This window comes from Mustela lutreola, chromosome 5 (assembly GCF_030435805.1).
Source record: "Mustela lutreola isolate mMusLut2 chromosome 5, mMusLut2.pri, whole genome shotgun sequence".
Lineage (NCBI taxonomy): Eukaryota > Metazoa > Chordata > Mammalia > Carnivora > Mustelidae > Mustela > Mustela lutreola.
In genome coordinates, this window is record NC_081294.1 from 65,537,712 (window position 1) to 65,563,510 (window position 25,799).

Genomic DNA, 25,799 nt, shown 5'->3' on the forward strand with positions numbered 1-25,799 from the left:
CTGTCCAATACAAGTTGGGTATTACGTCTTTTAGCATTTTTCCTATAAGATTAAAACCTGGAGCCAGCCAAGTAAGTAATCATTCTTCCACCCTTTTATTTTACAGATTGTGAAACTGATTTGTTAATATTTAGTGCATTGAGAAGGTCATAATAAATTGTAGAACTCAACTTCTGAACTCAAGTCATCTTTTCAATCACAGGAATTTGCTGATGACTTTCATTTCATTAGTGCCTAGGATTATATATGGGACTCATTCCTAATTCCAGTAGCCTAAAGTGTTTATTTTCTGTGTATCAGACATTCTTCCTTTTACCTGAATGTTAAAGTCTATTAGCAGTCCTCGGCCCTTTCTGTTGGCTGTTATAACAGAATTCTTTCCTGGTGTAGAACTTTGTGAACAGTTATTAAGTTGAACCCTTTAATTTAAGAGATTGTCACCTCTAGGGGTTCAGATCTTCATTTGTGATGGGGTCTGAGTGTCAGTGTTAAAAACACCTTAGCTGATTTCTAATGTGCAGCCAGGGTTCAGGACCACCTAATTGAGAGGATAGGGCAATCTGCTACTTCTAGGGCATTGGTTCCTCAAACTTCAGCATATATCAGAATTATCTAGTGGGCTTGTTATAGCACAGATTGCTGGGCCCCACCTCAGAGTTTCTGCTTTAGTATATCTGAAGTGCAGCCCAAGAATTTGTATTTCCAAGAAGTAATAAATGGGGTGCTAGTGCTGGATTAGTGACTGCACTTTGAGAACCACTCCTGGGACTGTCAAACTTTACAAAAGGAGCTCTAGCTTGTTAGAACATACAGGAAACACCTAATGAGCATCATCTCTTGGAATTCTAGGACCGGATCATTGATGCTGGTCCCAAAGGAAACTATGCTCGGTTCATGAATCATTGCTGCCAGCCCAACTGTGAAACACAGAAATGGTCTGTGAATGGAGATACCCGTGTTGGTCTTTTTGCCCTGAGTGACATTAAAGCAGGTAAGAATCAGTTAAGGATTCTGGAGCTAAGAAAGGAATTTCAGGTTTTATCATTGAAAAATCCTGTATGTCCTGTAATCTGAAATAAGGAATATTTTTGGTGGTGATGATGGTATGGCAGAATATACATAACATAAAGTTTATCATTTAACCATTTTTTAAAATTGTCCAGTTCTGTGGCAGTTGATCCATTCCCACTGTTGTGCAGCTGTCACCTCCATCGATCTCTATAACCTTTCATCTTCCCCAAATGAAACTCTACCCATTAAATACTAATTCCCCATTTTCTCTCCCCTCAGCCCCTGGAACCACTGTCAGACACCATTCCAAGCATATTATCCTGTTTAATCCTTTAAAAAAATGTTAGTGAAGTATTAGATACTGGTGTTACTTGGATTCTTGGGTCTGGCACCTCTAACCATCCTAGGGTTGTGTCCTATGTATTAGTTACTCAGATGTTATCCAGGCCCAAGACTTCGGTCCTTCTGTCTCTCCTGACTGCTTTCAACATATTTGTACTTGTAACTTTAGTCTTTGTCCATGGCGATGGATTCCTCTACCATTTCTAGCCATAAATTTTTCTTCTCTCTTCCCTCATATTCACTTATCTCAAGTAGCATCGTACGGGAATTCACAGACTTTGTTCCTGTCCTCACTTGACTTCCAGTCTGCATGGTGGGGATGAGAGGAATTAGACAGAATGCTTAGTGCTATGCAGGGTTCTGTGGAGATACAGCCTTGACAGACTGAATCAGAACTTTTCAGCTTGCTGTCTTTACTCATCCATGTTCATGGACTCTTCAATACCTGTTATACTTTCTACCACAAGTGTCATACTCCTTGTTTATCTTTTTTTTTTTCCTTTGTTTATCTTTGCTCCAACACCCTTTCGTCCCCATGAGTGCAGACCTCAAGGATTGTTGTATTTTGGGCTCTTTTCTAAATTGGTATGAGTCTTTCCTTTATGTACAGCAATACCTTCTGATTTATGCCTTGTGCAGTTACATTTACATAGTGGATTGTGAGTAAGCAGCAGGTTATGTCTAGTATCCTGCCACCTTATATTTGGGTATATGGTTGAGTTGTATTATAAACACATTAAATTAATGAAAACTCAGTTATATACTCATAATTTTTTTTTTTAAGATTTTATTTATTTATTTGACAGAGATCGCAAGTAGGCAGAGAGGCAGGCAGAGAGGAGGAAGCAGGCTCCCCGCCGAGCAGAGAACGCGATGCAGGGTTCGATCCCAGGACCCTGAGATCATGATCCGAGCCAGAGGCAGAGGCTTTAACCCACAGAGCCACCCAGGCACTCTATACACATAAATCTTAATAAGAAAGGAGGAGTATGAGTAGAATTATCTGTCATTCAGTAATTCCACAGTAAATGTGAGAGGGGAGACAGAACCCTACTCTTACCTTGGTCAGTCTCAGTTCCTGCAAACTCCTTGCAGTGTGAACCTTTCATCAGGCCGTGAGTAAGTCTAGTTTTTGTACCATTTGGACCCCTAAATGTAAGGCAGCTGCTTTATAATTTGCTTAGCTGAATAAATAAATAGTAATCCAATATTAGATCTAAAACTATATATATGAGTTTATCTCATTGATGGAAGGAAGAAAGGTCAGTCTGCAAGGGGAGATCTAAGATTTGATCATTTTGACCAAATAATTGTCACTTCACACGTAAATGGTGGGTGAACCATTACCCAACCCAGAGTTAATCTCTTTGTATACATACATAAAATTCTTGTATTTTTTAGGCCTTCCTTAATGTGCTTTGAATTTGAATGGTTGTTTGTTTTATTTCCTCTCTTAGTTTTGATAAGATGCACTTTTGAGAGAAAGGGGACAATTTGTACTTTAAATCTGTACATTTCTTTTTTAAAGTTTACAAATTACGGTTGTGTGCATTATGTCATATTCTCTAAATAAGCTTGCAAGGTGGTGGTTTCTCTGTTTCACAAATGTATTCAGGGCTCAAATCACCCAGCTTGATAGTGTTTACAGGGATATAAAGCCAGGGCCCAAGTCTGTGGTGTAGAGTTTTGTAGTATTACTTTGTATTGAGATGTCATCTCCTTAAGTTCTGCTAGGTTTGGCACAGATCAACAGGTTTTCTTCATATACTTGCATTCCCAGTGCCTAGCACAGTGAGTTGTTGTTTGTTTCAGTAATGAATTAATATTTTGGATCTGAATTTATTAGAAAATAAAAAACAACTTAGGGTAATTAACATCTCCATAGTAAAGGTTATTTTAAATATTACTTGTTAACCATTATCGGTATTCCTCTTATTAAGTTGTATTTGCTTATTAATAACTTATTAATAATATTATAGGATTAGAATTATTTGTATTTCATTAGTATAGTGGGATTAGAGTTAATAAATCCCTTCTGTCCTCTGAAAAATCTGTTCTCTTGCAAGTCCGTATCCTTTGTGCTTAATACAGAAGTAATGTAATTAAAATCATAGATATTAATACTTTCATGGTCTTTTATGCAGGCACTGAACTTACCTTCAACTACAACCTAGAATGTCTTGGGAATGGAAAGACTGTTTGCAAATGTGGAGCCCCAAACTGCAGTGGCTTTTTGGGTGTAAGGCCAAAGGTACCTTCCACATGTTTCCATCAGAAATAATGGTGTGGTCCTCCCTCCCTAACCAATGGCACAGCTGACTCTTTTAAGATGTCTCTTTGGAATAATGACATTGGATTGTTGTCATTAGGGCTGCTGGCACTTAACTAAGCATTCTGATGATCAGTTTGGTTATTCAAGAGCAGATCTACAGGTGTTGTTGATTTTTTTTTTTTTTTTTAACAGTCTGACTTCTAATTGGTGATACTTTCTAGCTACAAAAGCTATAAAATAGGAAGCCATAAAGTAGGTTACTACCCATGTCTTTATTGGTCTCAGCTAATCTCACTCATATTTCTGAATAAGCTTCTTAGATTCTTGGTATCTGTGTCTCTGTCTTCCTGTCTTTGTCTTTTTAAAGATCTCAAAGAATCCAATATTGAATTTAAGATTCTGAATGTAGTATAACACTGTAGATAAACATAGGACCCTTAATCTTATCTTAATAAAGTATAAGAATTGTTTCTTACTCCCTGAATTTTTATGTGCATTTTAACTGACTTATAATTCTGTAAAGAATTACTTAACAAATCTGTATCCTACATTCCTTAAGTATTATAAAATCTTTTTCCTTGCTGTTGCATAGTCTTTAGTGACAACCATTGTCTTTAGTGACTTAAGTTTTTTATGTAATGAATGGACATGCATCCAGATTTTCTATTCTAAGTTACATTACACTGAAAAGTGAAGTTTAGTTTTGATGAAAAGTACATAGTGACCCAAGTTGGTTATTTCCCATTATGCTTTTTTGATTATAGAAGTAAGTGTTAAGCACTGAAAAATGTAAATCACAAAACCCAATAACTAAAGGGGGAGTAATTTTTTTTTTCTTTAAGATTTTATTTATTTGTTTGACAGAGAGTGAGCACAAGTAGGGGGAGTGGCAGGCAGGGGGAGAGGGAGAAGCAGAGCCCGACATCGGGCTCGATTCTAGGACCCTGGTTCGTGACCTGAGCCAAAGGCAGATAGATACTTAACCGAATGAGCCACTCAGGCACCCCAGGAGTAATTGTTTTGAGCGAAAAACACATAGAGATAGTGAACACCCACCAATTATTCTTTTATAAATAAGGAAAATTATGTTTATATTTGAGGATTTTTTTCTTTAGTCGGTTAAATGGTCTTGTTCCTTAAGGTGTCCAGTTTATTACCTATAAATCAAAATAATAACTTGAGTTTAACCCAGGTTTAATGGTATTACATTCACTAAGGATATCCGTTTTTGCATCCTTAACATTTATGTAATATTTCACACATGGATCAGTGAGAGAGAAATTTGAGGGCAGAAGTTAAGAAATGGGAGATCACTGAGGGATAGTAATAGATCAGATTGATCGTGGATGTTTCTAGTCCAGGATAAATAATGTGAAACCCATGGGGTTTGGTAACCAAGGGTGGGCTACAGGGATCATGGAGGAGACCTGCTGTCTTGGGGAGTAGTGGATATGAACCTAATTTGATATAGATGAAGGGCACATAGCTTATTGAGGTCAAGGGCCATGAATTATTTTTCTGTGCCTTCCTAGCATATGATTCTTACTAAGTGTTCAGTGACAGTTTGTTGAATAAAGAAATGTGTGTGCCCACGCAAACATACACACCTAGACAAACATAAAAGTAAAACTTAATGAAAGGATAACCTTCAACACCAGCCTTATGTGTTAATAAAAAGAAGGGTTTTTTTCCTCTTTTATTTCATTCAGGTGGCAGGAGTCGTTGATAGAAAAGTTAGAATTAACGCAACCATTTATTGGGTACCTATGATGTGCCAGGTGCCTTTCTTGCATTTTCTCTTGTCTTTACAACAGTCTATGAGGACTGTTTCTTCCCAGAGGACAGACTGAGGCTCAGAGAGGATAGTTAACCTGGTCAAGATCACACAAATAATATATCGACAGAATGCTTACTGCTCAATATCTGACCTCTAGAATCAACCCATTGCCACAGAAGAAAAGTCAAAGAAATTCAAGAAGAAGCAACAGGGGAAGCGCAGGACCCAGGGTGAAATCACGAAGGAGAGAGAGGATGAATGTTTCAGCTGTGGGGATGCTGGCCAGCTCGTCTCCTGTAAGAAGCCAGGCTGCCCGAAGGTTTACCACGCTGACTGTCTAAATCTAACCAAGCGACCAGCAGGTTGGTGTCAGATCCATGTAGAGTGGTCTTCGTTCTCTGCCAGAATTGTCAGAGCCCTTTGTCTTCCCACGCATAGTGTTGAAGGGGGTATGGTTCATGTTCTCATTCTGGAAATAAAGACTTTGGAATCCTAGGTTATAGAGAAGGGAACAGAAACTTACTCATTATATGTCAAGCACTTTATTTACATTTATGTTATGTTATTTTATCCTCCCAGCAACCCATAAAGATGAGACCTTTTCACCTTCCCATGATGCAGATGAGGAAACTGAGAGTCCAGTTTGGTGAGATGACTTGTCACAATAGAGCATGTAGATGGAGGAGGTGGACTGAAAGCCAGGTTTTCTGACTTCAAGGCCACGAAGTCATGTTTCCTTTCTACAGAAAGAAAGGTTGAGACAGCATGGAGTTTGGGGTTATTTCGGTCAGTGAGGCATGGACTAGACACCTTTTTAGCTCCCTTTACACACTCCCTTATGAAGGAGAGGCAGCTCGGTCTGCTGACACATGAGAGAGCTTCTTGGGCAGATCAAGTGTCAAGAGTTTGTGGCTGCAGAAGCTACTAACTTTTGAGTGGTGATTGACGTTAGAAGATTTTTTGGGGGACTTGGATAGGTGGTCTGGTTTGTTGATGGGGGCAAGAAAGCAGTAGGGAGCCGCTCTAGCTGAGGCCTGCTTTACCAGAGGCCTGCTCCCAGGAATTGCAGAGAGAGGACTTTGGGGTGGGAGTGAGAGGCTTTTCTTTCTGAACTAGCTTTCCTTCAATGTATGGTTGCCAGGGAAATGAAATAATAGAAACGGAGGTAATGTGAGGGTAAGGCCACAGCATGACTTGTCAGTGCCAGGAAGTGAAGATGGAGAATTGTTTCAGAATCAATAGCTCAGGGTTGTAGCTGGCACAGGCTGCAATAGAACTTGTCTTGACTGGGAGCCAGGAGTCACGGCTAGCATAGTTTATTTGGAAACTGTGAGCCAGGGCCAAAACACCATCCATGGCAGAGACTCTCAGGTGTCGAGAAATGGGGGCAAATAGATGGTAGGTCAGGGTCTTTTCCACTGGTTCTGTGTGGACGGTACAGGTAAAATTTGTGCTAGTGTGAAGACTTGAAACTGAGCAAAGGAAAATCCACTCAGTTTTTCAAAACATTTGTACATTTGCTCCCTGTTCTTAATTACAACCAAATAAGCAGAAATTTAAATAGCTAAGACTATCCCTTTAGAGTTGAATATTAAAAGGCTATATTAGACAAATGGAGTTTCAAGACTGTTGAAGTAGTATCTTCATATTCTAAGGGGAGCATTGGGTTTTTCCCCCCGTGCTAGAAATAGTCATAGAAATAAGAAATTCCTCCTGCCTGTATGTTTAGTTGATACTCAGTTGCTACTTGGTACTTGGCTTTTATTTTTATGTGTTGTGCAGGAGAATCAGATTCTGGGGTAGGGGAAGTATCAGGTGAGTGGCATGAGCTCTCTTAGAAGATGGCAGTTTGAAATCACTCTTTTGACTTAGGCTCAGGGCCATGGCTCATTTCATGCACCTTGCTTATTTTCCTAAGCGTTTGTTTCAAATCTGTGTTTTTAGGGAAATGGGAGTGTCCTTGGCATCAGTGTGACATCTGTGGGAAGGAAGCAGCCTCCTTCTGTGAGATGTGTCCCAGCTCCTTTTGTAAGCAGCATCGGGAAGGGATGCTCTTCATCTCCAAATTGGATGGGCGTTTGTCTTGTACTGAGCATGACCCGTGTGGGCCCAACCCTCTGGAACCTGGGGAGATCCGTGAGTACGTGCCTCCCCCAGTACCGCTGCCTCCAGGCCCAGGCACTCACCTGGCAGAGCATTCATCAGGAGTGGCTGCTCAGGGGCCCAAGATGTTGGATAAGCTGCCTGCTGACACCAACCAGACACTGTCACTGTCTAAAAAAGCTCTGGCAGGGACTTGTCAGAGACCACCGCTTCCTGAAAGACCTTCTGACAGAACTGACTCCAGGGCCCAGCCTGTAGATAGGGTCAGGGACCTTGCTGGGTCAGGGACCAAACCCCAATCCTTGGTATCCAGCCAGAAGCCATTGGACAGGCCACCTGCAGTGGCAGGACCAAGACCCCAACTATCGGACAAACTCTCTTCAGTGACTGGAGTAAGCTCCTCAACCTCAGTCAGGTCCCAACCACTGGAAAGACCTCTGGGGACAGCTGACCCAAGGCTGGATAAATCCATAGGTGCTGCCAGCCCAAGGCCCCAGTCACTGGAGAAAACCCCAGTCCCTGCTGGCCTGAGACTTCCACAACCAGACAGACTGCTAGTCAGCAGCAGTCCCAAACCTCAGACTTCAGACAGGCCCTCTGACAAATCCCATGCTTCTTTGTCCCAGAGACTCCCACCTCCTGACAAAGTACTATCAGCTGTGGTCCAGACTCTGGTAGCTAAAGAAAAAGCGCTGAGGCCCGTGGACCAGAATACTCAGTCAAAAAATAGAGCTGCTTTGGTCATGGATCTCATAGACCTGACTCCTCACCAGAAAGAACGGGCTACTTCACCTCATGAGGTCACACCACAGGTTGATGAGAAGATGCCAGTGTCGGAGTCAAGCTCATGGACTGCCAGCAAAGGTCTGGGGCAGATGCCGCGAGCTGTAGAGAGAGGCAGTGTGTCAGATCCTGTCCTTCAGCCACTGGGGAAAGCAGCAGTCCCTTCGGAGCACTCCTGGCAACCAGTTAAATCACTCACCCAGGCCAGACTTCTCTCTCAGCCCCCTGCCAAGGCTTTTTTATATGAGCCAACAACTCAGGCCTCAGGAAGAGCACCGGCAGGGGTGGAGCAGACACCGGGGCCTCCCAGCCAAGCACCAGGCCTGGTGAAGCAGGTGAAGCAGATGGCCGGAGGCCAGCAACTACCTGGACTTGCTGCCAAGAGTGGGCAGTCCTTCAGGCCTCTTGGGAAGGCCCCATCCTCCTTCTGTACTGAAGAGAAGAAGTTGGCAACTGCAGAGCAGAGTCCCTGGGCCCTGGGAAAGGCCTCACCAGGGCCAGGACTCTGGCCCATGGTGGCTGGACAGACAATATCGCCATCTTGCTGGTCCTCTGGGAGCACACAGACATTGGCACAGACTTGCTGGTCTCTTGGAAGAGGGCAAGACCTTAAACCAGAGCAAAATACACTTCCAGCTCTTAACCAGGCTCCTTCCAGTCACAAGTGTGCAGAGTCAGAACAGAAGTAATATGAGTAAATGTCACATGACCAGACCAGCTGCCCCCAGGGTTCTTGGGGAACGGAAATCCTCTTTCTTTTCCCCTCTTAAAAAACAGACCCCAACAATTTTCCACTGTTACTCTTTCCTTATATCCCAACACTCAGAACTCTTGTGATATTAGCCAGTGGGGGCATGTGGTTGTGTAAACCATGTATGGAAATCCAAGTGGGCCCCAGCCAAGGAGACAGACAGACTTGGGTCTTTTTCCTCCAACCTTTACACATGGTAACTTGAAATAAAAAGTCCACTCTGGAGTCAAGCATGGGATTCAATTCCACTGGTCAGGTTGGAAGATAGAGGGGCTCTTGGAGTTATTTCTCTTGCCCTGCAGAGCCCCACCGAGGGCACCTAATGAACACTTGGGAAGAACTGATAATTGTTCATATCAGTGGTGATTTCTTGAGCATTCACGTGTGCTAGGCCAGGTGCTAGTCACTGACAGGAGATAACAGAGATAAGACCTGATCCCTGTGAGCCCAACACGCCTGCCTATGTTCTCAGGCTGTTCTGACAAACCTTTGGTCAGGAAATAACAGGAAGTTTTGAGGGGGCCCTGGGGCATCAGACTCATTTTGTAATATCCTTTATGGCCCCAGAAGTGGTTGTGTTGAGTAAGTGTCCCCTGGTTGGGTGTGCATGTGTGTGTGTGTGTGATGCACGCACGCTCATGTGGAGGCCTCTGTAGGTGGGGGTGGGGAGCAGGGGTTTGCATCAAGGCCAAGTGGAGCTGTTGGCTGGGCAGCCGCTATTGCTTTTGTCTGGGCTGTGCAGAGTCTGAAAAATCTGTCCTTGGCAGAGCAGCTGGTTGTTGAGGCTGGGCTCTACAAGGACATAGCTTTCCTGAAGTATAAGAAGGCAATTGGCAAGCTTACCTTTCTTTTCTACCAATTTTCCTCCTTTTACATCAGCCCACCCCACGCCCATCCCCCCAAACAGGTGCTTTCAGATTTCAGAGTCGGGCAGTGGATATAGGGAATCTCTGGCAAACTCTGGGCTAGATCTACCGCCAGCTCAGGGAGAGTGCCAGATCTTGATGGAAAATTACTTCTCTTCTGATACTTTGCCCTCCTATCTGAATGGAGGGTGTCCTCTCCTTCACTGGTGGATTCTACCACCCCATCTCTGAGCATTGCTGTGTTCTGTACTGAGAGCACGTGCCTGCTGACTTTGTTCGGAAGCAGGCCAGAACCCTTCCCTGTAACTGGCAAGATGTGGTGTTTAGAGCAATGTCCAGTCTAAGAGATGATTCCTCATAACTGCTGATTATCTGTTACTGCTGCCCTGAGCTGGGGCACAAGGGCTGGGAAATCTGTTGGTGCTACCCTGCCCTACCATTCACCCAGCTCACCAACTGCCAACAGGAAGTGCTGTTTGGCCAGTTCCTTCCCATTCACTCACCTCTCCTTTGTCCCTAGACCAAACGTGTTTACCTCTCTGCTTTGCCAACTTAGCCAGCAGCTTTAGCCAACAGGCCATCTCCTGGCCCAGATGTCTCCTGGCCATTCTGTTTCAGTTATGGCTTTTACACCCTCACAAGATTGTGTATTTTGTCCCAGTTTCCTCCTCCTAAGTTCCTTTTGAGGTTACATCACTTTTAAGGAGGGAACAATAGTTATAGAAGCATTTGCGCTTTATATTAAGATTAAAAGAAGAATTTGCTTTTATTTCCCAAAGTCTGCCTCGGGTTGAGACACTTGAACTCAGGCAGAGGTACGAGGCTGGGCAGGGCTGTCCCAAGTCTAGGGACCTTTCTCTGTATCCCATTTAGACCTCGAAATCTCTGTAAATTCCACCTGCCTAGTTCTCCCCTTTTCATCCTCTCTCTCTTCCATCATGAGAGAGGAAAAGCTCTTTGTTCAAAAGGAAGAGAAAACAAAGCATCTTATTTTCTTTTTTAAAAAATTTTAAACCATGGAAAAGATATTTTTAAAGAAATCACCCAGAACATTAAAGTTCATTATATTAAGTATTTATCATGTGTGAGAATAATAAGTATATAACTGCAGCTAGTAGGTCCCTTTCCCTAATCTTTTAGGCTGTATGAGTAGAGTTTGCTTGGTGCCAGTCCTGTGCCCTTTTCTCTCCTGTCATCTGTAGTTGTGATCAGAAAAAGATATTCGCACTGCACTGTCAGAATCTTCTTTCACTATGTTGTGTGTTAAATTACCGTAGCTCTTTGTTTCATGAAATAAACTGTGAATTTGGGGGGGAGGGGTGTGTGTGCAGGCTATGTTAAAAATTTAAATGGAGAAGTTTCATCCTGAAATAGCTTCTCTGAAGTAGGCTTTGGTAGGTAATTGACTTGACAGCCACTCTAGATACGTCTCACAGGACAAGGAGTGAGGGAAAGGTGGGCCATGATTGGCCACTTTGTGGTTTTGTTTTGGTTCTTTCCATTCTCCACCATTTACTTCCTTCCAGACCTGCCTGGGAAAACAACTTTTGAGCTGTGCCTGGTTTGGGGGAGGGGGTGGGAGGGCTGGGGGGTGGAAGTTCTTTATCTAAATGGATGGACATCCAGGCTTTTGTAAGGGTTATTCACTCTCAGGTAGAATTAAACTAGGCCCACTGATAGCAGCATCTGATATCAGATTGTTAACATCAAGAAAGCAGTCACCATACAATTAGAAGCAGAGTTAAAGGACTGTTGGGAAACTGAAACTCTGACATAAGGGATAATGGGGAGAGAGTGACCCTGCCATCCTTGGGGACTCTCCCGGAGCCTTGTACTGAGACCTTTTCTCCAGAGGGTGTGAATTGGCAGTTAAAAGGAAAGCTTTTCTCTTAGAAACTCCTGATCTTTGTGCAGGATGGTATTTTAGTATTTGGCCAAATGCCTGGAAATTAAGATCTCAAGAGAGAAGTGCCTCTAAGCCTGTCCCCAGGAAACATTTCCAAAGGGGAAGTCACAGCTTCCATAGGTAGCTAAAGAACCAGTATCTCTCCTTGCCCTGTTAAGTCAGAAGAACTTTATGGAAACTGCTGAGATTTGGATTCAAAGCCTCATTTGCTTCTCCTGCTGGAACAAACCCATTCTAATAGCAAAATAGCTATCATTGCTATAGAAGGATCCCAGATTTTTAAATGTCTGCTTCCCCCTGAAGTTACTGAGTTTGAGGTGACTTAAGTCACTGTGTTGGTCCTCTAATGAACCCAATCTGCATCTTTAGCATTGATGGAAATAATTATTTTATCTTCACATTCTCTACCCCACACTACAGTCGGAGCACAAAGTGCATCAGTGATCCTTTCCCAGGCTCAGTAGCATCTCCTCACTGGAGCTGGACTCCCAGGTCACATCATGAGAACAGAATGGCAGGAAGGAAGTCTGGTCCTGGCACCTTCCCCTGTGGAAAGGAATCAGGAGAGCACTAAACGTGGATTGATTTTGCCCTCAGCTCCTATAAAGTGGGTTTTCTCCTAAGGCATTTTAGGAGGATCTTGTCATCCTCTTGCGATTTGTCAACCAGGAGGTCGAGTGGTCCAGTCTCCTCACCTGAGATCATGGCAAGAAAGGAGCTGCCACAAGCCCCTTTTCCTGCTAAGTAATGCTTGGACTGTTTCATGTGCTAGACATTCCAGATCACTTAGAGCTAGGTAGCTGCTGCATGAGACTTCATTGGCTATAGCCAGTTAGCTCTCAGCTGAGCTTCCTAGGGCCAGTGCAGCAGGGCCAGAGGTTGCTGTAGTACAAACTGAAATAAGAATAGATAATTGCTTTGAACACAAAAAAATGTAATGATGGTGCTAATTTTCTGGTATAAATAAGCACTGCCAAGGGTTAAGGGACTGGTGAGTTAAGAAACCCAGGTTCCTGTTTGGGAAGAAGAAATTCTGTGTAGAATCATTTCTTTGAGGCTCAATTAGAGAAGGCAGAGCCTCAGTGAAGCCTGCACCCGACCCTGGAGTGGGTCAGTGTAATCCTAGGTGGAAGAGATGCTGTATCCAGATGAGGGTGGCCATTGAGTTTCTCAGGGCTGGTGTCACCTTGTCACCTGGTGTAGCCTCGGTCCACAATGCCTAGAACAGGTTGGTAGAGCTCCGCCTATGGGGTTCTCTTTGTGTTACCTTGTGCCCCTCTCTACCTCTTCTACTCTCATGGGAGCACCTCAGTTGGTTATGAAGATTAAGGGTAATATTTCTTAAGGAAGTGGAAAGAGTTTATTTTAATTAGAAATCCACAGCCTGAGAAATGTTTCCTACCACTGTAAACAAAATCATGTTAAACTCTCATGTGGTCCCTTCTCTAGAGCTGCTTTCCCGTGATTTTCAAACCATCAGGCTATTGAGGGGCTTCAGGTCTAACACCCTGGAAGTCAAGTAAAGCTTTGTGGACAAGAGATGTGCCCAGGGAGTAGGAGCAGAGATGAATGGTTGTGGTGCTTTAGACTTCCAGGGTAGGGGCAGAGAACAGGCGGTCTCCAGGTCCGAGGTGGGTGCTGCCTGTGTGTGCGTGTAGAGGAGTGTGTTGAAGATGGGTGAGTGCAGCACACAGGAGCTCATGGAAGAGCAGCTTTCTAAGTCTTGGCAAAGAAACAAGCTGACAATAGAGATCTATATATTTTTAAGAAAGGGGGGCGGGGGGGTGTCAGCTGAGGTCCATCACTGGTCTTTTGCCCCTTCCTCCCCCCATAGATTGTCAGCCGTAAGTGAAACTCTTAGTGAAAAAGAGGGGAGCCCTGTAGGAGTCCCCATAAACATGTACTGTAATTCTTTGTATATAGAAAAAAAAAATTACTGTAAAGTAAAGTTTAACTTTACTCTTAATGGCCCTTGCCCTGTGTTTTGTTTGTTGTCCGTGGGGAGATGTAGCTTAACAGGAGGGAGGCTGGGCTTGGGGTGAGAGCAGAAACCAGCCTCTGAGATAGTTCCCAGGTTGGTGATATGGTGGAGGTGAGCCCCTCCTCTGAGCATCTCCAAGAGTGGTGTGGGTTTCCTCCCAGCACCACCAGCTGCCAGAATGTCTTTCACTTCTTTTGGGAGTGGCTGGTGTCAGTTTCAGCTCCTATACAGGAAGCTTCCATTACCCATAAAGGAAGGATATTTTGAGGAATTGGTTTTTAAAAAGGAAGTGGAACCAAAGTTGTTTCTGAGCATGGAGTCTGACCATTCTGGCCATGTCTTTAGTTCTTAAGAGATAGGTGCTAGGCACTGCAGAAGACCTGGCCCAGGCCTAAGGCAGGAAAGCAGAGGCAAAGCCACCAGGCTTTCAATACTGGAAAAGGGCTGCTGTATGGTTTTTAGCTGAACAGGAAGCACCAGCTCTATCCACCCTAACACCTGTTAGTTCTAAGACCCAAAGATATACTTTGGGGGGGTCTTGGGAGTCCATCTGTCTCTCCTTCTGACCTAGTCCTGAACTTCCTGCCCTTCAGCAGAAAGTCCTCTGGGGAATAGTGTGGAAAGGCAAACATTTAGTCCTAAAGTTAACTTTTTTGTTCAGGGTCTTTGCAGCCCTGAACTAGGTAGTGGTCACCAGATTTTACAGATGAGAAACTCAGGCCAAGTTCAGGTACCTTTTCTGTTGATAGCTGAACTGGATTCCAGTCTGGATCTATAAGACCTTTCTGTCTTGCAGAACTTAAAATTTTCTTCCATTAAGCCACCTTGTAGTATGTTGCTAGGAAGCTTAGAATCTGAGCCACAGACATGACTCATGGACCTAGATGTGACAGAAGCAGTGGTAGAACCAGCCAGTCTGAGGTAGGAGTGCTTGACCCTTTGATCTCTGGACACCACTTAAGTGCCTCCCTTGCGTGAGCTTCACATTGCCCCAACCCCAGCCCCTTACTTAACTTTGTCCCCTCCTAAAGAACAGGAAAAGGCCCTTTTGTTTCTATATTATCTCAGATGCAATCCGGGAGTGAAGTTAACTTGGCTTCCAAAAGAGTAAGAGCTGAGGGCAGCCTTAATATAAGAAGTGAGATCAGCCAGGTGGCCCCAGAACTAGGTGTCTTGGCACCTAATCCACACAGCAGGGAGAGGGGCTGAGTGTGATTCACAGTGCATTGATTTTATTTACAAATCAAAAGCCACTTAAATAATCTGTAGACACAAGTGTTGTCCAGGACAGGGAGCCTGGGGTCCAAATAAGCCTTTACCCTCCTCATGCCCATCAGTCAGCCCAATGCTGCCTCCATTTCATGGGCCAGCACAGGCAGGTGCCACCTCTGCTGCCATGGGGACCAGGGGTAGCTCAGACGTACGACCACTCAAGCCCAGACAGGAGCTAGGTCTAGCCCTTCTCGGGGAACTCCTTTAATTCCCCTAGGCCAGGTGAATGGTGGTGACTCAGTGATGACAACAGCTGTAGAAGTAGGGGTTTGCCTTCTGGCCCAGGTCCACGCCCTTGTCCTCTGTCAAAAAGAGGTGGCAGCTCAGCACCCTTTTCTTTGGGGATCAGGTAACTTGTGAAGGGGGCCAGATGCTGTGGGCCTAGAAGAAGACTCCAGAGAGGCTGAGGATGCACACACACCTGTCATCACCTGGAAGGCAGCCACACTGACGTAATCCTCTGCCACTTTCTGGAAGAGCTCGTCTGGCAGGAAAAAGGACAAGTCAGTGAGGGCTGAAAGCCATTAACCCTGGAATCACCCAATAACCCAGCCATCTAGGCTCTTCTCTGGTGCCCCTGCCTGTTCCTGCTGTGTAGACCCGGACAGCACTCACCCACACTCTGGCCTGTCTTGCTGGATGTTTCAAAGAGCTGAGCTTTGATATCTGTAAAGAGAAGTGACTAAAGCTTCCTACCTGAGAATCAGGTGGATACAAAGGGAAAGGCTAGCAGTTCAGGGAATCTAATAGACCCCACACCTTCAGGGAAGGCAGAAGACCTTCCCCAGGGGTCTTGGCATGGCAGCTAAGGCAGTCCCTATTTTCTGTGCTCCACCCAAGCAGCCACTTCACTCCCCCACCCCCAGGGAGCTGAGCCTCAGCTACTCTCTGCATAGTCCTGGACATCGTGGAAGTCCACACGACGACGACGCCTGTCCTCCTCCAGTAGGTCACTCTTGGTGCCACACAGGTAGATCTGACAGCCCTGGAGCAGAAGACAAGGTCAAAGTCACTCCCATGGACCACCAGCTCCTAGGCCTTTGGTGAGGTCTGGCACTTACCTCCTCTAGGTTGCGCAGTTCCTTCACCCAGAACTTTGCCCGCTCAAAACTGCTGCTATCCGTCAGGTCTTGATACGGGCATGCAGAAAACACAACCAAGGATCAGGGGCTGTTCTTAGGCCATCCTGACACCCATCCCCTCTTGTTTGAGGAACAGGCCAGAACCCTTACCATAGCAGACGATGGCAGCCTTGGCGCCCCGATAGTAGATTCGACTCATGGCCTCGTAACGCTCAGAGCCTGCTGTGTCCTGAAGAGCAGGGGGGCGGCTCAGCCTGGCCTGAGTTACCTAGCTACTCCCCAAGACTGCAAACTAACACGACGTCCTCCAGACCCCTATTTTTAAACTGGGGTCTAGAATAGAAAAATGGCCTCTACAAGACAAGTCAGCTGATAATAGGCAGGAGAAAGTAAGCCTCCTCATGAATGGGTTTTCTCGGGACTGCGTGCCCAGGGGACTTACCCAAATACCTAGAGTCACCGTCCGGTCTCCAACGGACATCACCTTGGCCACGAAGGCGGCCCCGATGGTCTGCAATCGGGGAAGTGATCAGGGCCGCGGGTGCGGAGCAGCTCCCTCCCCACTCGTTCCGGGCCCCGCGCGGCGCACTTACGTTCTGATAGGGCCCCACCAGGAAGCGGTCGTGTACGTATCTTTCCACCAGGCTTGTCTTGCCCACGTACTCCTTGCCCAGCATCACCACCTTGACGTCCACGCGCTGCCCGCTCATCCCGGGGCCGCCTCACCGGCGTCAGGGTCCTGAGCGGGGGCGGAGGCAAGCCCGGATCTCCGCTCGGGCAGGCAGCGCCCAAGCCTCGGTCCCCGACCCCAGGCGCCGACCTACGACTGGAGATACCGCGTCGGCTCGAGCTCCGACAGCGTCCGCGTCTGCCCCGCTGCTCGGCCCCAGGCGCTGAACCTCCTTCGAAGAGCCCAGGACTCGGGGCGGCCTGGGAGCCCGCGCGGCAGCGCCCTCAACGGCGCCGCATACCGCCACCTAGCTCCCTCGCCGGGCTTAGAGGTCGCTCCCGCACGGAATCCCCACGGAACCTGGGGGGCTCCTTCAACCTGGATCCGACCCGCAACGCCGCGACTCCCGCGGGGGAGGGGGGAGGTGGTAAAGGATAAGGGGGCGGGACCGTGGGTCACGTGGGCGGGCGCCGGAAGTGGTGAGTACAGCGCCGCTGCGCCGGAAGTTGCGCGCTGCTCGACAACTCCTCATGGCGGCGGCGGCTCCTTGGGCGCGGCCCGGTGGTGACTGAGCTGCGAGCCTGGCGGGCGTGCGCCGAGCCCCGGTCTGGTCTCCGCGTGCCCCACCCCGGGCTTCGCACCCCTGATGCTGCGCGGGTGCTGAGCCCGCCCCGGCCGGGACGATGGTGAAGTATTTCCTGGGCCAGAGCGTGCTCCGGAGTTCCTGGGACCAAGTGTTCGCTGCCTTCTGGCAGCGGTACCCGAATCCCTATAGGTACGTGGCCCTGGAAAGAGCAATCCTTCCTACTCGCTGTTTGGAGATCGAAGTATGGGTCCGGGAGAGACTCGACATCGAGTCCGAGGTAGGGCACCGTCGGAACCGGGGCCATCTTTAGGGTAAGAAGACTCTATCCGAGAAGCGGCCAGGCCAGGCCTGCAAGGTAGTGGAAGGAGGCTGGGCCCGGGCAGTGGTTTGAGGCTATAGTCCAAGGTTCTCATTTCGGGGTGGTGAGACAGGAAGAGGCGGCGGCACAGCAGCTGGAAATCCCGGCGCTGGCCTACTCCTCTGCCTGTGGCGTTCTCCACTGGTGTAATAGATCTTGAAGTCCAGTCCCCGCTGGAATCTGGTCCGCAAGAGGGCGGGAGTTGGAATTTACCCTCGGATAGTCGCAGGGAACTCTAGTTGAGGTCTGAGCCACGCTACTTATGGTTGCAAGTTTGGGGAAGGCATGGCCATTCTGGGCCGGGAAGCTTCAGAGGGGAACCCCAGCGGGCAGTCTTTTAGCGGCATGCACCCGAGGGTCACCTTCATTCTGATACTTGGCAGCAAACATGTCTTGACGGAAGACATAGTGCACCGGGAGGTGACCCCTGACCAGAAACTCCTGTCCCGGCGTCTCCTGACCAAGACCAACAGGATGCCCCGCTGGGCCGAGCGACTGTTTCCTGCCAATGTCGCTCACTCGGTGTACATCCTGGAGGATTCTATTGTGGACCCGCAGAACCAGACCATGACCACCTTCACCTGGAACATCAACCACGCCCGGCTGATGGTGAGACTACCCTCCCCTTTAGTTCCCCAAAAGTAGCTCCAAGTACATATGGCTAGGAAGCCATGGAGCCTCTATTATCTGAGGCAGATTTGGGTTACTGGGGAGTAAACTAGAGTGTAAACTCAGATGATTTTTTTTCAGCCAAATTAGTCTTTTCATTCATGCTGTGGGGGAGGGGTACTTGTTACAGAGTTGTCCCAAGTACTAAATACAGAGCACCTTCACTGTACCTGGCACACATATAGTTTGGGCCCACAAAAGTGATGCTGAGGGAAGGAGGCAGTGATTTTCAAAGAGGAATCCATCAAGCCATAGCAATTTCTTTGTGCCTCTGAGGGGAGAGGATCTGAGCCCCTTGCCCATGATGATTAGAGGAGTTCCACTTTATCTGTCTTACCGTAATGGGTTTTTGCCTGAGATTTTGAGGGGAAAGGTTCGTATACCTCTTGATTTCTTGCCTATAAAAAAGCTGGAAGGGGCACCTGGGTGGCTTAGTGGGTTAAAGCCTCTGCCTTCGGCTCAGGTCATGATCCCAGGGTCCTGGGATTGAGCCCTGCATCGGGCTCTCTGCTCAGCAGAGAGCATGCTTCTTAACCCTCTCTCTCTGCCTGCCTCTCTGCCTACTTGTGATCTCTGTCTGTCAAATAAATAAATTTTCTTAAAAAAAAAAAAAAAAAAGCTGGAAAACCCATGGTTAAAGGAACGTCCTACAGTATCATCTCATGTGTGACTATTGTAAAAGTTTTCAGAGAGCTCTCGTTCTTTTTCTCAGCTAGCTGCTTCACAGTGGCTCTGGGAGCTAGGTATTACTCTCCATTGTGCAAAGAGGGAAGTGAGGTTCCAAGAGAGGAAGTGCCCTGCAAGGTCACAGAGTGAGCAGGCACCTTGAGGTTCTGCCGAGTTTTCTGAAGGCTTCACAGCTGACTATACCCTGAGGGCATGATCTGTTTTTGTAAATTACAAATATAAGTGATGCAGCTGTGAGACATGTATTCTAAGTGTTTCTCCTGGAAGTCCTGGTTCCAGGATACTGATAGCTGATAGCTGTGATGTTTGCCTGATTTCCATTTTTATTTCGCCTGCCATGGAGCTCAGGAGCTGCAGTGGGTGGCAGGCAGGCTGAAAGCACTGCACCTAAAGCTACCAAACCAAGTCCAGGGCCAGGCTGGAGCTGGCACACAAACTCCTGAGCTCGAGTCTATGTGCCTTTTAGCTGAAAGGGTCAGAGGAGAGGTTTTAGAGAGCAAAGTGGCCCTTTTTATGTTCTTGTTCTCTTCTTGAAATGGAGATTGGGAACACAGTAGGGGAAAGAAGTGGATTTTTCACTTTATTGCCTTACCCTGTGAAAAAGAGGCAGGTGACCAAATTTATGTGCAAGTTGATGAAGTGAAAGACTCCCGCCCAATTGTGGTTGGCCTGACTCCCTGCACAGGTGGTGGAGGAACGATGTGTTTACTGTGTGAACTCTGATAACAGCGGCTGGACCGAAATCCGCCGGGAAGCCTGGGTCTCCTCTAGCTTATTTGGGGTCTCCAGAGCTGTCCAGGTGAGCAGCATTGGGGGGGTGCTGGGGCTTTGGGGGCCCAGGCATTTGGCATGAAGGCTGGGCTAGGGGTCAGTGGGAAGCTCAGAATCCTAACCCCCTTTTCTTCTTTTGCCAGGAGTTTGGTCTTGCCCGGTTCAAAAGCAATGTGACCAAGACTATGAAGGGCTTTGAGTACATCTTGGCCAAGCTGCAGGGTGAGGGGCTCTGGGTACAAAAAGAGCCTGGGGTGCAGTCCTAGCGGCCCTGACGGGTGTTGGAATCTACAGCTGTTACCACCCCACTCTAAGCCTGGGACTCCTCATCTGTACCCTGGGGCAAATACCACCCTTCAGAAGGGGCCTGGCCCAAGGTGGGGGAATACTGGGGAGGAGGGATGTGGAGGTGGGTCTTCTTGGAGTCTTCTGAATCCAGCCCCTGCCCTTTGCTGCAGGTGAGGCCCCTTCCAAAACCCTCGTTGAGACAGCCAAGGAAGCCAAGGAGAAGGCGAAGGAGACAGCACTGGCAGCTACAGAGAAGGCCAAGGACCTTGCCAGCAAGGCAGCCACCAAGCAGCAGCAGCAGCAGCAGCACTTCGTGTAGCTAGCCCAGGCCCCGGCGCGGTAGGACACCTGACCACCCGGCTCAAGTCCCTCTGCCTGTCCCCCTTGTACTTTATTATTAAAAGTCAACTTCCAGCCCTTTCTGCTGTCTGGGTGGGTTGGGGCTGGGTGTCCTGTTTGGCATTGACAGTGCAGCAGGCACGTTGCCCATGTCTGAGCCAGGCCTGTGGATGTCCACATCCAGCACAGGGAGGGGCCAGGGCCTGCCCGGTCCCAGGCAGCCTGCAGGTACAGGGCTAGGAAGCGCCAGACTGTAAGCTCCATGAGGGCAGGGACCTTTGTCATGTTCTCTGATGTGTCCCAAGTATCTGGAACAGTATCTAGCACATTACAGGCACTCAATAAATAGTTCTTGAATTCAATGAGCCCTAGCTCTGAAGTCAGAAAACTTAGTTGGAACCTTGACTCCATACTTTCCTGGCTTTGGGCCTTGGGCAAGTCTCGTACTCAGTGCCACCTGTGAGACGGAGCAGCCTCCAGCTGTGATGATTAAAGGGACACTGCCTGGTACGATGCATGGTGTCAGTAATGGCTACTGATCTCATTTCCTCTTTTCCAGTTTGTCTGTGACTGGGAGTTCCCCATTTTCATCAGGCAAGATCATGGACAGGAAGTTAGTAAAGAGGCTTTTAATGAAAATACTGTACAGTATCTGGGATAAAGGTCAGGGGGCCTTCTCTAGAAAGGAATGTGAGGGCCCAAGAGGCTTCCTGCCCCTCCCTGGGGACAGCAGAGCCAAGTGCTACAAAAAAAGGCCTGGAAGGGTGGCCTAGGCCCAAGCTGCCTCCCCTGCAGGACTCAGGGGAAACCCAGGCACCCCTCCCCAAGGAGGGACTGCCAGCAGCCAGCGGCAGGGTGGGGGGCAGGCACCTCTTCCCACGTAAGGGTCCTTTTAGTCCATTCCAAGCAGCTCTTGAGGCTTGGGGGGTGGTGAAGGTCATAGCCAGGTGCCACTGCCATGTGAATAGCTGTGTTCCTGGCCCGCGCTGAAGCTCCGTAGCAGCTCAGCCTCGCCCCCGAACACCAGGCTCTCCACGTCCACCTCCACCTCCTCTGCGCAGGGAGGGGTCCAGTCAGGAGACCTGGCCAGCTCAGCCCACGCCACCCCTCTGACTCCTTGGCTCAGGGCACTCACCTTGGTCTGAGTCTGAGCGTTCAGAGGAGAGGCCCGAGGAGTCCAGGCTGTCTGCCCGTGGCCGCTCCCTCTCTCCCAGCCCTGCTGGTGCCCGGAGCTGCTCCAGCTGCTGCCGCAGGCTTTGCTGCTCGCTGCGCAGCTTCTCCTTGAGCCGCCTCGCCTTTTGCTCCTGCTCCTCCAACTTCTACAAATCCCAAGGGAGCGAAGGCCCAGGGTCAGCTGCCTGGGGGCTCAGGCCTCACCCCAGCACCACTCAAGAGCGGACAGTGGCCAACTTGGTGACTGCCTGTTCCAGGCGAGGGTGACTGAATCTGGGCCCCAGAGGGTGGCTCCCATAGCCTCCAGGCTATGGTTCCACGTACATGCCCTGTGAGCACTCGGTGTGGGTGAATTGGGAAGGGCATCCCAGTCTCAGGGGCGGTCAGGGCCTCATCAAGTGATGGGAGTCTTTCCATGGCAAGCAGCAGGGACCGGGGAGGCCTGTGATATGGTGGCAAGTGGGCCCTACAGCTCAAGGAGGTGGTCCCCCTCTAGGTTCTAACTGGTTACAGACATATGAAAACGGGCCTAGCACTGCCCCATTGCCCAGTTTAAGAAAAGCTGAAAGACTTTTCCATGTTAAATATCCTTTTAAATGCTGGCAGCTAATTTAAATTTTTAGAAACTACAGACCAAAGCCTGCAGTTTGTGACTCCTGGTTCAGACCCTCCCAGGAACCCTAGAACTTTAGCATTAATCCCCCTCACGCTCTGCCAGCCTGGGGTCTAGGGAGTGCCAAGGGTTCTCCCACCATAGCCCTGGGTGGGCAGAAGCCTACATTCAGTCAACAAGAACTGAACAAGGGGACATTTGTACTGGGTGTAGAAAGATGAGTAAGAGCTGCCTAGGCAAAGATGGGGCAAGAAGCAGCATCCAAGCAGAGGGAAACTAGGAAGATCATGGAGAATTCAGCTTCTCTGGTAGGGCGTGGGAAGACATGAGACCTAAAGCAGACCAGTGGCAACACCTGGGCTGTGAAGGGCCTATAGTTTCATAGGACTTAAGGAACTGAGACTGTCCTATCATGCACGAGCCATGGAAATTTTCCAGCAGGAAACCAACCTGGACAGATCTGTGTGCTCCACATTACATTCTAGAGCAATGTGGAGGGCAGCCCAGAAGAGGCAAAACAAGAGGCCAGGGAGTTAGGGCCTCAAGGGCCCTATCTTGGGAGGGGTGATAGGGCCTCAAGGAAGGAGCAATCCCCAGGTCTGCCCATGGGCCAGCCAGCCCCCACAGGGCACACATCACCCCTCCAAGAACCAGGCCAGGAGAGCTCCAGGTGAGAAACAGGCCAGCTACCAGGCTAGGGTGTTCTTCAGCACAATGAGTGGACGCAGGTACTGTGGGGGCAGAGCTGACAGTCCCTGCACTGGGATTGATATGCTGCATAGCACATGGATCTGGGATCTGCCACACAGCCCCTGGTACCTAGAACAGGTGCTTGATAAACACCTGTTGAAGGAAACTGCAAGGCAGGAGACTTGGGCCTGGGTTATAACTCTGCCTCTCATTAGCTGTGCACCTCGGTCCTTGGCCTGGCCATGCCCCCATTTCTTTGTGAAGAGGGTCAGGAGGGCAGGAAAAGGCCACTTTTAGTTCCCTGCTCCGCCCCCGCCCCCAATCTGGGTCTGCATGGGGCATGAGCCCACACACCCCACTCCTGTCCACCAGGGGGCACTGAGCCCAGGCTACAGAAGGATGCTGGGAGGAGTGACTGGCTTCCTCTGTCCTTCCCCTCTCCTGGCCTCTGGCACTGCCTCCCAAAATGGCATGAGAATAGACGGCTCAGAACTGGAGGCCTTGGAAGGATGGGAAAGCGGAAACCTCTGCAGTCCTCGGGACCCTGACATGGAACACATCAGAATGTTTTCAACAGCTATACCCATCTGTAGAGAGAGGGAAACCAAGTCCAGAGAGGCTGAGTGACTTCAGTTAGGACTGAATTGATAATAGCCCTAATAACCATGAACATTTATTCGGAAAATTCACTTAAGCCTCAGAACAATCCTCTTTGAGTTGTTTTCTGCTTTTTTTTCCTACTTAACACAGTGGAAGCCAAAAGCACAGAGAACTGTCCCATGTCTCACTGCTGGGCTATTACCTCAGGCCTCTCTCCCCAGTTGCACGTAGCCCCTCCCCACTACACATTTCACAAGTTCTGGAAGGCTGGCTGCAGGGCACTGCAGGAACTTTTTACCTGGATGTGCATCCTGGCCCAGCGCAGAAGGCTCAGGGTGGTGTAGCGGGCACAGTCAGCCCCCAGGGGCATCTGCTGTTTTAGCTGCTCCAGGCACCGCTTCAGCTGGGCCCTCCTGCGGGGGAAGGGGTCTGGAGGGCAGTGCCAGCCTAGCCTTGCTGGCCAGACAGCAGGGGAGGGAAGGCCAGAGGCAGATGGTTCCTGGGGCTCAGTGCTGTCAGGGCAAAGCTGGGACTCACCTGCGTTTCTCCAGCTCGTTGTGCACAGACCTGCCAATGCCAGGGAGAACAGGTGAGGGGGGGTCAGCTACTACCCACACCCTCAGTCCCAGGGACTTAAAATCCACTAGAGATGTAGGCCCCAAACTAGCCTAATGTGGGGCCCTTGTACCAGCCTTGAGCACTGGAGCCCGCCGGCAGAGGCAGTGATACCAAGCCAAAAGCTGAGAGGCCTGCCCAGTGGTTGTGGGGTCCAAACGAGGCCCCCTGACCAGCAGTCAGGAACTGCTTCTCGAACAGAGGTGACAGTTGAGCTGGGCCAGAAACATGCTACCCAAAGCAGAGTGGTGGATGGAGAGGCTTTAAAATTGGAGGGGTTAGCATGTGCAAAGGGATGAGAAGAGAAAAGAGAAGTCTGGGGGCTGGGGGACGGGAATTGAGTGGAGATGCAGAGTGCAAGAGTGTGAGTGGAAGGACCCTGAACTCTCTGGTTTATGGTTTCTGACACTTCTTTCCCTGAAGTTTATGGTTTCTGACACATCAGGGTGCTCAAGAAATAGTCCGTGAATGAACAGAGGGGAGTAAGGAGATGGCAGGAGAGGTCTGAATTGCCTCCAGAGTAGGGGACCTGGCCCAGAAGATACAAGCAACAAGGAGGAAGTGGGCAAAGGTGAGGCCCCATGAGGGATGGCACCCATCCCCCTCCTCCCCCAACCATCCCCAGCCTTCCTCACCGCCCACTGTCCAGCGCGCCAGAAGCTTGGGGGGATCGCTTCCTCCTCCTGTAGACTGGGCCTGGACTGCGGTGCGGGCACAGGGACGCATAGCCATGCTCGGCTTCTGCCAGAGAGAGCCCCAGCCCGCTTCAGCCTAGGGCTGGTCCCAGCAGGCGCCCCTGACAAGGCACGGTCAGGGAAGGGCTTTTGGTGCCAGAGCCATTTCCCCAACCACTCCCTGTCCGACAGCCTGGGGACCCCTCCCCCCCCAACAACTTGAGGGCGGGGTACCCCGGGGCTACTGCTTAAAGTCATGCATGCCATCCTTGTTGGGAGCCAAGTCCAGCCCAGGCCTGTGTCAGCGAGGTTGCCGTCTGGAGACCGGCCAAGAGTTCTTCCTCACCTCTCTCACGGCGCTCTAGGAACTCCGCCGCCTGCAGCAGGACCTGGATATTGCTGGCCACGGATTCCATGTCGGCGACAGCTGACGGCGGGCGGGCCTAGAGTGCTGGCCCTGAGAGCGGCTGCACCACTTTTGTTACAATGTAACTGACACGGTGCAACAAACACAGGGACCCGGACCCGCCCCTGGGACACCCCGCCCCTGGGACGGCCCAGCCCTTGGCCCCGCCCCTCCCCCAAAGGGGCCAGGGAACAGCCAACCACCTCCTCGAGCCCGCCCCCCCCCTCCCGCCCGGGCTCAGACTCCCGGGGCTGCTATGGGCGCCCGTTCCAGGCTCAGCCTTTGAATCCCCGTGCTAAAGGGGGCCGCGTCTTGCCCATTTTGCTCAACGACCCTGCGCTGCTAAGTGTATCAGGGTCTCAGTTTCCAGTCCCAAGCTGATGGCGAAGGCTCTGCACCTAAAATGGTACTCTGGGGACTCTTGGTCTCCGGGAGGGTCCAGCTCGGTCGCTGCACGTGGGCGCCGCAGAGGCGGGGCCGGCGGGCACCCTCACCCATTTGCCCCAGGCTTCCT

At 49.2% G+C, this 25,799-nt stretch overlaps 4 protein-coding genes across 12 annotated transcripts in view; 2 read left to right on the forward strand and 2 right to left on the reverse strand.

Annotated features, from left to right (window-relative positions):
- Positions 1 to 13,777, forward strand: part of NSD1 (nuclear receptor binding SET domain protein 1) — a 150,372-nt gene extending 136,595 nt beyond the window's left edge. For 6 of the 7 annotated variants that reach the window (XM_059174410.1, XM_059174414.1, XM_059174411.1 and 3 more), the window contains 4 exons: positions 850 to 991; positions 3,498 to 3,604; positions 5,560 to 5,764; positions 7,347 to 13,777. In XM_059174410.1, the coding sequence (XP_059030393.1) occupies positions 850 to 991; positions 3,498 to 3,604; positions 5,560 to 5,764; positions 7,347 to 8,977 (2,085 nt within the window). In that variant the 3' untranslated portion in view covers positions 8,978 to 13,777. Of the gene's footprint in view, positions 1 to 849; positions 992 to 3,497; positions 3,605 to 5,559; positions 5,765 to 5,981; positions 6,049 to 7,346 lie in introns of all 7 variants that reach the window. The other variant, XM_059174416.1, reaches the window with a different exon arrangement.
- On the reverse strand, positions 8,039 to 17,234 carry RAB24 (RAB24, member RAS oncogene family). Of its 2 annotated transcripts, none has more exons than XM_059174421.1 (8): positions 16,740 to 17,234; positions 16,589 to 16,657; positions 16,297 to 16,375; positions 16,126 to 16,193; positions 15,950 to 16,049; positions 15,680 to 15,730; positions 15,486 to 15,548; positions 8,039 to 12,357 (listed from the first exon to the last, which is right to left on the reverse strand). In XM_059174421.1, exons 1-8 carry the CDS (start codon positions 16,854 to 16,856, stop codon positions 12,305 to 12,307), a joined length of 600 nt encoding a protein of 199 aa, XP_059030404.1. In that variant the 5' UTR covers positions 16,857 to 17,234; the 3' UTR covers positions 8,039 to 12,304. The 2 variants fall into 2 exon arrangements, with proteins under 2 accessions (XP_059030404.1, XP_059030403.1); XM_059174420.1 differs by lacking the exon at positions 8,039 to 12,357 and adding an exon at positions 15,003 to 15,366 and having other exon boundaries at positions 16,740 to 17,228.
- A 101-nt stretch (positions 17,235 to 17,335) lies between these two features.
- PRELID1 (PRELI domain containing 1) lies at positions 17,336 to 20,876 on the forward strand. The gene is made up of 5 exons (XM_059174417.1): positions 17,336 to 17,591; positions 18,144 to 18,369; positions 19,802 to 19,915; positions 20,031 to 20,109; positions 20,346 to 20,876. The coding sequence occupies exons 1-5, from the start codon at positions 17,500 to 17,502 to the stop codon at positions 20,492 to 20,494; spliced, it is 660 nt and encodes a 219-aa protein (XP_059030400.1). The 5' UTR covers positions 17,336 to 17,499; the 3' UTR covers positions 20,495 to 20,876.
- Positions 20,877 to 21,128: 252 nt separating this feature from the next.
- On the reverse strand, positions 21,129 to 25,398 carry MXD3 (MAX dimerization protein 3). Of its 2 annotated transcripts, XM_059174418.1 has the most exons (6): positions 25,226 to 25,392; positions 24,841 to 24,946; positions 24,128 to 24,157; positions 23,889 to 24,003; positions 21,650 to 21,833; positions 21,129 to 21,567 (listed from the first exon to the last, which is right to left on the reverse strand). In XM_059174418.1, the coding sequence occupies exons 1-6, from the start codon at positions 25,293 to 25,295 to the stop codon at positions 21,452 to 21,454; spliced, it is 621 nt and encodes a 206-aa protein (XP_059030401.1). In that variant the 5' UTR covers positions 25,296 to 25,392; the 3' UTR covers positions 21,129 to 21,451. The 2 variants fall into 2 exon arrangements, with proteins under 2 accessions (XP_059030401.1, XP_059030402.1); XM_059174419.1 differs by lacking the exon at positions 23,889 to 24,003 and having other exon boundaries at positions 24,841 to 25,001; positions 25,226 to 25,398.
- Positions 25,399 to 25,799: the final 401 nt, after the last annotated feature.

Bases quoted from the DNA above. Each gene is read 5' to 3' on its own strand.
- PRELID1 (XM_059174417.1), top strand. From the start codon at position 17,500: ATGGTGAAGTATTTCCTGGGCCAGAGCGTGCTCCGGAGTTCCTGGGAC. The intron at 18,370-19,801 runs GTGAGACTACCC...CTCCCTGCACAG, and splicing joins TCAACCACGCCCGGCTGATG to GTGGTGGAGGAACGATGTGT. The intron at 19,916-20,030 runs GTGAGCAGCATT...TTCTTTTGCCAG, and splicing joins GGGTCTCCAGAGCTGTCCAG to GAGTTTGGTCTTGCCCGGTT.
- RAB24 (XM_059174420.1), bottom strand. From the start codon at position 16,856: ATGAGCGGGCAGCGCGTGGACGTCAAGGTGGTGATGCTGGGCAAGGAG. The intron at 16,050-16,125 runs GTAAGTGCCAGA...CTTCTGCTCCAG, and splicing joins AACTGCGCAACCTAGAGGAG to GGCTGTCAGATCTACCTGTG. The intron at 15,367-15,485 runs GTGTGTGTGCAT...TCTTTTTGACAG, and splicing joins TGCCTTCCAGGTGATGACAG to AGGACAAGGGCGTGGACCTG.
- MXD3 (XM_059174418.1), bottom strand. From the start codon at position 25,295: ATGGAATCCGTGGCCAGCAATATCCAGGTCCTGCTGCAGGCGGCGGAG. The intron at 24,947-25,225 runs GTGAGGAAGAAC...TCTCTCTGGCAG, and splicing joins CCTAGAGCGCCGTGAGAGAG to AAGCCGAGCATGGCTATGCG. The intron at 24,004-24,127 runs GTGAGTCCCAGC...CTTCCCCCGCAG, and splicing joins AACGAGCTGGAGAAACGCAG to GAGGGCCCAGCTGAAGCGGT.